Consider the following 12,332-nt stretch of genomic DNA (forward strand, 5'->3'; position numbering starts at 1 on the left):
CGAGGAGGCGGGGGGAGTTAATTCAAATAAGCACACTGAAGAAGAAAAAATAAAGATAAAATGAAAAAATAAAGGCTCCTTATATTTTTTTACAGTATGAATAAAATTATTTTAGCGGGTTAATTAGGCATAAAATTAATTAAACGGTTTGTATGAAAAATAGTAGATAAGAAAGCTCTGGAAAAAAGTTTTATATAAAGACATATTTGACATAAACAAATCAGAGCATAGATGTTTATGAAATATAATATTTGAAAAGATTATGTGAATAAATTGTTAAAAATACGATACGTTTGAGAAAAATCATTTTAGAACATTGAAGTCTAATTAGGAAAAGAATTTATTTATAAGGATCACTTTTTATATAGTAAGAATTAAACGGGAAAACAAATTGAGACACATTTAAAAACTTATTTTAGTATGAACAAGTGAGGGAAAAAAACACTTCGAACAAAATTGCACTTAGAGGAAAATGTAAAGACACATTTAAAATAAATTATTTTAATAATATTAAAGTAAGAAAAATAAGTTTTTTAAAGAAACACATTGTAGTAACTAAATTGTATAGAAGTTTTAGAAAAGAATTTTAAAAAATAGAGAAAAGGCAAAAAAATTTTAAAAAGTAAAATAAACAAAGAAAAAATATGAGAATTGACACTTAACAAGTGAAGAAGTGTTAAGGGAACGAATCATGTTTGGTAAAGGGATTCGTTCCCTGATTCGAATCATAATTCGTGGTTCACTACAGTATTTTCTCTCACAAAAAATTCACGTAAATCGAAAATAATTCGAATCACATGGTTTGAATTTTCTAACCAAACGTTTCATAAAATTTTCATATCACTCTGAATATATATATATATATATATATATTCCCAGCATATAAAACGTGATGTGCTCAAGTATTATAGAAGTGAAATTGATGATAAAACTTTCCCACACATGATGGGATGAAAAAGGCATGTGGTCTTCAACAAAAGAGCTTACCATTGATTATTGAACAATATAATATTCAAGAAAATTATATTACTTCGTCATCCATTATAAATTTTCTCCTTGCATCTTTTTAAAAGAAAATAATGAGAGATATAATGTGCCTACCACAAATAATTTATGGCCTTTGATGTTTTATATGCTACCTGTAAAATGGAACAGTTCCAAAGCTCTCAAATAAGTAATGTTCTATTCCCACTTTTTTTTTTTTTTAAAAAAAAAGTAATTGTTCTTAGAGGACAATAAAACAGTCAGTTTCGCTTATCCAAATCTTTATCCAAGCTCTTTTTTTTTTTTTTTTTTTAAATGTGATATGTTTGTCAAACCGTGAATTAAGATGTGGAGTGTAAACAAGAATAATATAGTGCATTTTATTACTTGTAACATGACTTAAATTGATAACGGTGTTTAAATTGGTGATGAAAAATCTAAGCAAGTTCTCAATAAAGACTGAAGGCACCCAAAATTCAATCTCCTTAGTCAGGTTGTACTTAGACAGTATATACCCACACAACTACGTCACGGATCATGTTACGATGTGAACACAGAGAAATGCCCCGTTCATTTCGTTGATTCGAGTTTAGAATTTGAATTTTGCTACAGTAAAAAGCTCTCACAAACAATCACATCTAACTTTTTTGCTACAGCAAAAAGCTCTCACATAAAATCACATCTCAACTCGAATTAAAAACTCGAATCAGCGAACTAAACGAGCCCAAATGTATACTATTCACGCGTATGAGTACTATTCACATATAATACATGTACTATTCACACATACATATACTATTCATACGTATAGATATTATCCAAGCATATGAGTACTATTCACATGTATGGGAGCTATTCAAGCCTCAAGTAATTTGGCATTATAACATTTTATTGTGGATTCACTTGTATTCTTTGATTCGGACATCATAACATCTTATATTAATTCAACTTTTACTCTTAATTTGGACATAATAACGTTTTAAAATTCCTTAAAATGAGATATTTACCTAAACTGTACCATAGTAAAAACGTAAATATGGGATTAGAATTCATACCTTCTTAGCATAATCCCGACCCTTGAAAACAGAATCCCGACCTTAAAAAAAAAAAACTTAAATTAGAATCTACTTTACAAAAAAAAAAAAAAATTAGAGAGAGAAAGAATTTCGTTTATGAAATTCTAAGCCTTAAAAAACTGAATTATGAATTCCTATTTATAGAAAAACTCTCGAGTACTATACAGATACTATGCGCATTGTTTGTAAATAGTATTATTTCATGAATGATTATATTTTACTCTCACTGCCCACATGGTAGTTATATTTTATTCTCTTCTCTCACTATTCAAAAAGGTTGTCATACTTTACTATCATCTCTCACTATTCAAAAGATTGTCATACTTAACTCTTCTCTCTTACTATTTAGTATAGAAGAGTTACATGGTTATGCTCCCCCACCTTCTCATATTATTCTACCATAACGCTAAGTCTTTTAGGGTGCGTTTAGTAGATGGATCTATAATTATGATTCTAGATTTTGATTCAGAATCAGTGTTTATTTACAGTGATTCTGAATCATGATTCAGAATCAGTATTTAATTTGGATGATTATGAATCATGATTCAAAATCTGATGTGATATTTTAAACTAGCTCAAATCATGATTTTAAAACCACCAATCCTCTTGATTCAAGGTGATTCAAACTTCTGATTCTGGATCATGGTTTCAGAATCATGATTTGAACCTAAAATCATAAATCATGGTTCTGGTTCCAGAATCATGATTAGAATTGCCATGGTTTGAATCATCGTACCAAACGAATCCTAATTGTACCACTCCTCACTTAGGTTACGTTTAGTATGAGGGTTTTAGAATCAGAATTATGATTATGGTTCAAATCTTTGTTTGTTTGCAAAAAATAAAAAATGGTTCTTGAAAATCAGTGTTTGGTTTGGATGGTTTTGGTTTAATATTTGAATCCTGATGTGATTTTTTAAACCAGAACCACCCAAAAAAGAAAACCACTTCCCCCTTGATTTTGGATGGTTCAAACCTCTGGTTTTAATTCCGGTTCTAGAACTATGTTCTAGACTATATGTTCAAATCATAAATCGTTGTTTTAGTTCTAAAACTAAAATCACCATAATTTGAACCCTCATACTAAAAGTAACCTTCGTAAATTAGAAGAGCCCTAATATATTGGCCTGTCATAAATAAAATATGACTTCATCATTAGTTCTCTTAAATTTTATATAGCTTTTCCATAATCAATTGGTACCTCTAATAATATTTTTCCTTAAAATATTAACTAAAAGTAAAATCGTCTAAATATTATTCACAAATTTGTGGTTATTACAATAATATCTCAATTTTTTTACTAATTTTTAATGTCAATATAGGTAGAAAATATAAAGTATATAAATAGCATGAAATCAATGTAATAACAATCTATATAGACGTGCCCAACAAGATACAAACTAAAAAAATAAAATTTAATTTTTTATCCACAAGTTTTACTTCAGTCTTTTGCATTAACTTTTTTTAGAAAGTTGCGAAATTTAAATTCAGTAGCTAGAAATCACTTTTTATTGGCGGGCACAACAAAATACCTTAGTCTACAGTTTTAAATATTTTATAAAAAAATATAATATATTTAAATAACAAAATAATAAAATTGCAACTCTAAACTTAAGTATTAAAGGGACAAATTGAAACATAAATTATACATTATTTTTCTCTAATAGAAAGCTTTCCGCACTACAACTCCCTGTCCCGAATAAAATAAAAATAACTTTTTTTTACAAATACCCCTTTAAGTTTTTAAATTTGGCAATTTAGTCCATTTTTTTAACAATTGATCCCTTCAACATAAAAATTTTTATAATTAAAAGTCCAATAAAAAAATAGCATCTATTTTTTTGATCACGTGAAGCTTATGTGAGCCTCTATTAAGGACTAAAAAGGTCATTTCTCAACTTTAGTGTTAAGGACTAGAAAGGTCATTTCTCAACTTTAGAGTGTCTATTTAGGATAATAACCCTTAGAAACTAAAAGTAGTTTATCACAGTTGATTGTGTTCGAATATATTAAATGACTTTACAATCAATATAACTAAACAAATAAGGTGAGAAATGACTTTTTATTACTCTCAATAAATACTCATGTGAGTGTCACATGATTAGATCGTTAAAAAAAATAGACGTTTTCTATTGAACCTTAATTATAAAAATTTAAAAGTTAAAGATGTCAATTGTCATAAACAGAAAAATAAAGACTTGATTACCAGATTCAAAAAATTGAGAGAGTGTCTATAAAAAAAGTAATAAACATATTTATTTTTCTGACTTGTTTCTTTTTTATTTTCTTTTTGAAGAGAGATGTATTTCTTTGACTTGTTGTCTCTTTGTCCTTTATAATTCTCCTTCTTTTGTTTTAAAAAGGTTTCTTTTTTTAATAAATGAGTTGCGTCCAAAATATTAAAAAAATAGTCTTTTTTGGTAGGATAAAAAAATTTTATCAGTAATTTTTTATTTTTAATCATTAAATATATACTAAAAATTGTTTATTTTATATAGTTTTTAATTTAATTTGATTTTGATTATATTTAATAATAGAAATGGGTGGAAAGTCCAAAAAAGAAAACAATTGTTAAAAAATGTTTTGTGTACACTACGCAACCTCCAAAAAACAAAAAAAAAACATTTGCTTAAAAATGTCCACATTCCGCAACCTCCATTTGACCCAGTCCCTAATCAGGATAGCATAGTATTAAGATTAATTTAGAGCAGGACTCTAATTAGAAATCCACAAAGAACCAAAATTTTTTTATTGCGGGCCTATAAATACCACCCCAATAAACCACAGAATTTTCTGTTCAAGAAAACAATTTGCGAAAAAAAAAACCTCGGAGTTTCTCTTTTGATCATCACATTCATTCGATCTCTACCAAGCCAAAACTCGAATACCCTTTTGCCGAAAAGCCCCCAAAAGAAGAAATTTCCTGTTTTTTGATCGTTCTTCGGTTGGCAAACAGTGGTTTCCTTTCTGGGTTGTTTCTGTTTTTCTGGGTTTTGCTTTGTCGCGGTGATTATGGGAAGTTCGAGAAGAAGAGGACAAGGCGTTTTTGCTGATCAAGAAGGTTATATGGTGAGATCAAAAAATTACAGAAGATCATCTCAAGGTATGTTCTTTTTTTTTTTTTTTTTCCCTTTCTTATGGAATTCTTTATTTTATTTATTTGTTTTTAATGTTTTAAATATTCGTGTTATTATTTTCTTATTCTCTCTGAAGATGGTTTGGAGTTCCTTTTGTCTTATTTGCTCATTGATGGATGAAATGCTTTTTTTTTCTTTGATAATGCCTTCTTTTAATTTGTTAATTTTCAAACAAGTTTTTGCCTTGTAGATTGTGTATTTTTGTTTCCTTCTAAAGTGGAACGAATTCAAATATTTTATTTTGTTTGGATTTTTTTTTTCTATTTCACTAAGCTAATATTTTGAGTCAGGGTAAAGTTTTTCCTTCTTATCATGGCCTAGGTGAGTTTTTGTCTGAGGAGATTTTTGACGTAAATCCAGATTAACTGCATTAGAGTGTTTTGAATGGAGAGTCTTAAATGATTTTACTAAGTTTAGCACATAATCTTATTTGGGGATGTTTATATTTGGTAAATTTAGTGCAAATTTATTTTAGTTTCCATTAACGGCTTACAATATTGGGAAATTTTTCATCTGATTCTAAAAGTATAAAAATGCGAACGAACATTATGCTGGGGAAAGAGCAAACAAGTTGTGCATAAAGTTACTATATAGCTATTTTTCCTCACTGTATATTTTATACTGGATTTTCATGTAAATACTCTGTTTTATCTTGATTTTTTTGACTTGTTTTCTTAGTTATTTGCTCAATTGTTGTCTCTCTTATTCCAAACTGCCTTTTGTTTTTCCTCTTGACATAAATTATTTTCATTTACTTTATCCTTAGTGCCATTCTCACTGGAATTTCCTTTACCGTTTTGCAGAAACTTGGCAAGTGCCTTCATGGGAAAAGAAATTCTGCTTTTCTGTTGGTTCAGTTCCATGGGGAAAGCTCTTGGAAACCAAGAAGTATATCTATCTCTACGACAGCGTCGTTAAGTGGAATGATTCTGCTGGTGAAGAGGCTTTCAACAATGCGAAGAGCAGGTTTTGGGCGAAGATCAATGGCCTTCCATGTGACATATCATCGCCTGATCCAGATATCTACATTGATGACATAGACTGGGATGCCAGCATTGATCCCGAGCTCTTTTTGGACTTGGAAAGAGAGCCTGAACCCTCCGATGAAAGTAACCAAGGTGAGAGGGTTCTGATTCTAGGTGATTCCCACATCGATCAGCCCTTTTCGTGCACTGGATGGGGTGACGCCGAAGAGGTTTTTCAGAAAGGTAACGAAGCTCAGAACCCTGGAGGAACTGATGATCAGAAAAATCCGTGGGAACAGAGTTGTGAATGGGGAAACAAAGACATTAGGGGTGATCAACAAGGATGGGGTCACAACTCGAATGGATGGGGTAAGGGGTTCGATCACTGGGGGAACAACTATGGCAACTCAGGAAGAGTTTATGGAGATCATTGGGGAACATTGGGCACACATAATTGGAACAAAGATGGCTCTGGTTGGAACAATTCAAGGTATAAAGCCTCGAGATTTCCCGGTGATGACTATCGGACGGCGGATCATGGGTGGAGAGACAGTTCAGGAAGAAGGAAAGGGGTGAATGTTGCATATGAGAAACACGCTTTGAGGCAGTGGAACGTGAAATCCTCCGCTCCAGTCGTGTAGATGCTGGAGCAAGTCAGTTTTGCAAAGAGGGTAACAACACATTTTCGATATATTGGATTTGTTTTACATTCTTTGGTTGTTTAGTACAGAAAAAAAAAAAAAAAGGAAGTGGTAATATATAGAAGTTTTGAGCAAGTTTAGGAAATTATATATAAGCTTGTTGGCAGACTCCACGGCAGGCAATTTTGGTGCTTCATTTTTTTTGTGTCGGTTGTAGAATATGATACGACGACAATTATTTTATTGCTAGTGAGTATTGTATTTATTTATTTATTTTTATAAATTCTACTACGCGTTATGTAAATATTAGAGTGTGCAGAACAAGCATGTAATGGGATACTTGGTAAAGTAATGAAAGTATATATTTTGCCCCAACTTTGGACTCTCTGTCTTGTAGCTCTTTATCTTTTCGTCTTAAGCAATTTTATGGGCATCGCTGAAATTGTGTCGCACAGATGAGTTTACTTTGTATTAGTTTTGGTGTTTAGCATTTTTCTTTAGTTTTTTAGTTGGATTTTTGCGTACCGCAATTTTGAGGTTATCATGTTAAGAAACTCTGGCTTAAATGTGCTTTTCTGCGCCTGCATGCCTTATTAATGTATGATGTCTTGTCTCTGAGATTAATCTAAGCGGCTAAACTTGCTTAAGTTGGTATTTCTTTATTTTTATTTGTTCAGCTTTTTGATTACGTGTAGAGGATTTCATAAACTAGGCCCGTTCACTTCGTTGATTCGAGTTTGTAATTCGAGTTGAGATGTGATTTTGTGTGAGAGTTTTTTACTGTAGCAAAAAAGTTAGATGTGACTGTTTCTGAGAGCTTTTTACTGTAGCAAAACTCGAATTCTAAACTTGAATCGGCGAAATGAACGGGGCCGACTATTCTGCTAAGTCTGCCATTTAAGGCCCATTTAGTTCGTTGATTCGAGTTTTTAATTCGAGTTAAGATGTGATTTTATGTGAAAGTTTTTTACTGTAGCAAAAAAGTTAGATGTGATTGTTTGTGAGAATTTTTTACTGTAGTAAAACTCGAATTCTAAACTCGAATCAGTGAAATAAACGGGGCTTAAATCTTTCCCAATAACTGAGAGCGAATCAGTCTTCTTTTTTTCTTTTCTTTTTTTTTCCTTTTTTTTTTTGTTTTGGGGTGAGGGAGGAAAGCGAACGTTTCATTATTTCCTCCCCCACCTTATTTTTTCTTTTCTAGCTTTTAAGGAGAGATTTTTTAATACACAGTACGTAAAAAAAATTTAATTTTTTAACCGTTAAATTTATATATTTTTAAAATTTTATGTGATTTTATAGAGATTTAACCACATAAATAATTACAAGACAACAAAAATCAATCTGAAAAAAAACTTGGAAATAAGACATAAATGTGGTTGTTTTTTTTAACGAAATTCTAAAAAAGTTTAAATTCGAGTTACGATTTTATTCAAGTTCATATTTTTTTATAAAATTTGAGTTTGAACTCAAATTTGAGGCTAAACTCAAGTTCAAATTTCTCCTTCAACTCGAGTTTATAAAATCGAATTCAAATTAATGAATAATATTTTTTCTATTCTTAAAAATGCCATAACTTTTTCGTTTTAATTCTACTTAAGATGATTTTTTTCTATGCATTCACAACGAAAAGACGAATAAAACCCTATCTATATGCTCTATTAAAATTTTTTATCACTATTGAGTTTTTATTAAAATACTATCTAAATATAAATTTAAGTTTTAACTTACTCAAATATAAACTCAAATAGATTCTCAATTCAAATTATAATTAAAATGTGCACATCTAAATACAAACTTAAATTACAATTTCAACTTAAATTATAACTCAAACTTCACCCAAAATTATCACTCAAAAAAATACAAAGAACAACCCCCAATTATTGACAAAAAGAAATATATGTGATTTTATGTGAGAGTTTTTTATTATAGTAAAAAAATTAAATGTGATTATTTGTGAGAGTTTTTCACTGTAGTAAAACTCGAATTACAAACTCGAATTAGCAAAGTGAACGGAACGGAAAGAAAAAGTCAGATAAATATTTGTGAGAATTTTTCACTTAGTAAAACTCGAATTAGCAAAGTGAACGGAACGGAAAGAAAAAGTCAGATAAATTGCAAGCAACCAGATAATCATAATCATAAAAGTAATCAAATGCAAATGTTTGATGGCAAAGATCTACGAGTCCGACGGCCTCTGGTCGGCGTCGGAGAGGCCGTCTTCGTCTTTATCCGGTCTCACGTCGTCGATCGAGTCTCCGTCGCCAGCTCTGGTCAGATCCGGCCAAATCTGGTTAGTAGATCGGCTACAACGAAGCTTAGGCTCCAAGCAATTCGCTCCGATAATCGCGCACTTATCGGCGTGTACTCGACGCCGTTTGGCGGTGGCTCTATCGCTCTCGCCCCGTCGTGGAAATTAGGATAACAGAATTAGATTTAGAGTAGGACTCTAACTAGAATTCTAGAAGGAATCAAAAATACCGCCGGGCCTGTAAATACCACCCTAAACCAAAGAATTTTTTCTTCAACAATTTGCAAAAAATATTTAAAAAAAAACTCGGAGTTTCTCTTTTGATCATCATATTCGATCTCTGCCAAGCCAAAACTCGAATACCCTTTTGCCAAAAAGCCCTCCAAAGAAGAAAATTTCCTGTTTTTGATCGTTCTTCGGTCGGCAAAAAGTTGTTTTCTTGGCGAGTTGTTTTTCTGTTTCTCTGGGTTGGGTTTTGCTTTGTGGCGGTGATTATGGGAAGTTCTAGAAGGAGACGACAAGGCGAATTCCGTGATCAAGAAGGTTATAGAGTGAGATCAGATAGTTACAGAAGATCATCTCAAGGTATGTTTGGCTTTTGAGTTTCTTGAATTATTTGTTGTATAGTTATTTGTTTGTTTTTGAAGTTTTAAAGATGGTTTGTTTTTCTCGTTTATTTGTTTTCATGGCAGTCTGTTTTGGAATTTTTGTCCTATTTTGCTTACTGATCGATAAAGAGCGATCAAGTTGTGCATAAAAATGCTATATAGCTATTTTTTCTCATTGCAATTGTATACTGAATTTTCATGTAAATACTCCGCTTTATCTTGATTTTTGAGTTGTTTTATTAGTTATTGCTCAATTTCTGTGTCTCTTATACTTGACTGCTTTTTTGTCTCTTAATGTAAACTATTTTGATTTCCTTCATCCTTAGAGCCATTCTCACTGGAATTTCCCGCTTTACTATTCTGTTTTGCAGAAACTTGGCCAGTGCCTTCATGGGAAAAGAAATTCTGCTTCCGCGTTGGTTCAGTTCCGTGGCGAAAGCTCTTGGAAACAAAGAAGTATATGTGTCTGTACGACGGCGTCGTAAAGTGGAACGATTCTGCTGGTGAAGAGGCATTCAACAATGCGAAGAGCAGGTATTGGGCGAAGATCAATGGCCTTCCGTGTGACATATCGTTGCCTGATCCCGATATCTACATCGACAACATCGACTGGGATGCGAGCATTGATCCCGAGCCCTTTTTGGACTTGGAAAGAGAGTCTATACCGTCCGAATCCGATGAAAGTAACCAAGGCGAGAGGGTCGTGATTCTAGGCCATGCCCTCCTCATGGATCAGTCCTTTTCGTGCATTGGATGGGGTGACACTGAAGAGGCTTTTCAGAAAGTTACCGAAGCTCAGAACGCCGGAGGGTCTGATAATTGGAAAATTCCGTGGGAACAGAGGTGTGATTGGCGAAACAAAGACATTAGGGGTGATCATCAAGGATGGGGTTACAACTCGAATGGATGGGGTAACGGGTTCAATCGATGGGGGAGCAACTGTGACAACTCGGGAAGAGCTTACGGAGATCATTGGGCGACATGGGGCGCTAATAGCTGCAACAAAGATGGCTTGGGTTGGAACAATTCAAGGTATAAAGCCTCGCGATTTCGTCGATGGGGGAGCAACTGTGACAACTCGGGAAGAGCTTACGGAGATCATTGGGCAACATGGGGCGCTAATAGCTGCAACAAAGATGGCTTGGATTGGAACAATTCAAGGTATAAACCCTCGCGATTTCGTCGATGGGGGAGCAACTGTGACAACTCGGGAAGAGCTTATGGAGATCATTGGGCGACATGGGGCGCTAATAGCTGCAACAAAGATGGCTCAGGTTGGAACAATTCGAGGTACAAAGCCTCGCGATTTCACTGTGAGAACTATCAAACGACGGATCATGGGTGGAGACACAGATCGGGAAGAAGGAAGCGGGCGAATGTTGCGTACGAGAAACACGCTTCGAGGCTCCACGCCAGTTAGGTAGTTGCTGAAGAGCAAGCCAGTTTTGTAAAGAGAGTAACAACACATTTTAGATACTTTTGTTGTTTTTCCATTCTTTGGTTGTTTAGAAGTGGTACATATATAAAGTTTTGAGGAAGCTTAGGAACTATTATAAACTTGTTGGCAACTCTACGGCAGGCGATTTTAGTGCTTCTTTTTTTTGCATTGGTTGTAGAATATGATATTACTTAATTAATTTGTTGCTTTATTTTATTTTACCATACGTTATGTAAATAATATTGCAGAACCGGCATGTCATTGGGATATTTGGCTTAAGTTATGTTTTGCCTAACTTTGGACTCTTCTTGTGGATTTTCTCTTTTCGTCTTGAGCAATTTTAGGGGCATTGCAGAAAGTGAGTCCCACGTCATGTGATTCACAGATGAGTTCATTTTATATTAGTTGTGGTACTTAACATTAAGAGCGCTCTAAGTATTAAGATTATGTTTATTTTTTGTATTCGTCTCTGATTTTGAATCAGATTCATAATTCTCTACAGTATTTTTTTTTCACAAAAAACACATGTAAAATAAAAATAATTCTAAATCATGATTTTAAATCGATGAACCAAACGTTTACTAATATTTTTCTTTAGTTTTAGTTGCTTACCAATTTTTGATGTTGATCAAGTTAAGAAACTCTCGCTTAAAATGGTTTTTTTTTTTTTTTTTTTTTTTTTTTTTTTGCGCTATTTGCCTTATTATGTCTATTTCCGAGATTACTAATCAAAGCTAGACTTGTACCTTATTTTGTTTAAAAAAAAAAAAAAATTGTCCCTTATTATTTATTACGTGTAGAGGAGTTTGAATAAACTACTACGCTAAGGCTACCATCATACATGATATAATGGAGTAAACCAAAGGATATTCCAGAACAAACAAACCATGTCAAATGGACCGTGAACGTAAATCATGTCTGAAAAAAAAAAATTTGTTTTACAACTAAATTGCATAAATTTCTGGTTGATAAAATTTTGATGGTTTAGCTTAAAACTACGACAGTAAATTTTTGTTTTTTTGTTTTTTTTTAAGAAAACGACAGTATACGTATAAACTTAGGGGTGGCAATTCGTGTCACATGTCGTGTTCGTGTCGTATTTTGATCGTTTTTTTTTTTAAATTTATAGTCAACCCGAACACGACCCATGACACGAAATTTTTTAAAAACCGCAACACGAACACGACACGACCACTTTACGAGTTGACACGAAACGACCCGAAAATGACCCG

The 12,332-nt window shown here is 32.7% G+C and overlaps 2 protein-coding genes across 2 annotated transcripts; both read left to right on the forward strand.

Moving 5' to 3' along the window:
- Positions 1–4,854: 4,854 nt before the first annotated feature.
- LOC21398589 lies at positions 4,855–7,178 on the forward strand. Its single transcript, XM_010104396.2, has 2 exons — positions 4,855–5,163; positions 6,001–7,178. Exons 1-2 carry the CDS (start codon positions 5,073–5,075, stop codon positions 6,801–6,803), a joined length of 894 nt encoding a protein of 297 aa, XP_010102698.1. The 5' UTR covers positions 4,855–5,072; the 3' UTR covers positions 6,804–7,178.
- Positions 7,179–8,959: 1,781 nt separating this feature from the next.
- Positions 8,960–11,395, forward strand: LOC21398591. Its single transcript, XM_010104398.2, has 2 exons — positions 8,960–9,639; positions 10,034–11,395. The coding sequence occupies exons 1-2, from the start codon at positions 9,549–9,551 to the stop codon at positions 11,080–11,082; spliced, it is 1,140 nt and encodes a 379-aa protein (XP_010102700.1). The 5' UTR covers positions 8,960–9,548; the 3' UTR covers positions 11,083–11,395.
- Positions 11,396–12,332: the final 937 nt, after the last annotated feature.

This window comes from Morus notabilis, unplaced genomic scaffold (assembly GCF_000414095.1).
Source record: "Morus notabilis unplaced genomic scaffold, ASM41409v2 Scaffold645, whole genome shotgun sequence".
NCBI classification, from domain to species: Eukaryota; Viridiplantae; Streptophyta; class Magnoliopsida; order Rosales; family Moraceae; genus Morus; species Morus notabilis.

What these genes read in the sequence shown, in the direction of transcription:
- LOC21398589 (XM_010104396.2), top strand. Translation starts at nt 5,073, where the DNA reads ATGGGAAGTTCGAGAAGAAGAGGACAAGGCGTTTTTGCTGATCAAGAA. An exon ending in TTACAGAAGATCATCTCAAG is followed by an intron (nt 5,164 to 6,000) that starts GTATGTTCTTTT and finishes ACCGTTTTGCAG; the next exon opens with AAACTTGGCAAGTGCCTTCA.
- LOC21398591 (XM_010104398.2), top strand. Translation starts at nt 9,549, where the DNA reads ATGGGAAGTTCTAGAAGGAGACGACAAGGCGAATTCCGTGATCAAGAA. An exon ending in TTACAGAAGATCATCTCAAG is followed by an intron (nt 9,640 to 10,033) that starts GTATGTTTGGCT and finishes TCTGTTTTGCAG; the next exon opens with AAACTTGGCCAGTGCCTTCA.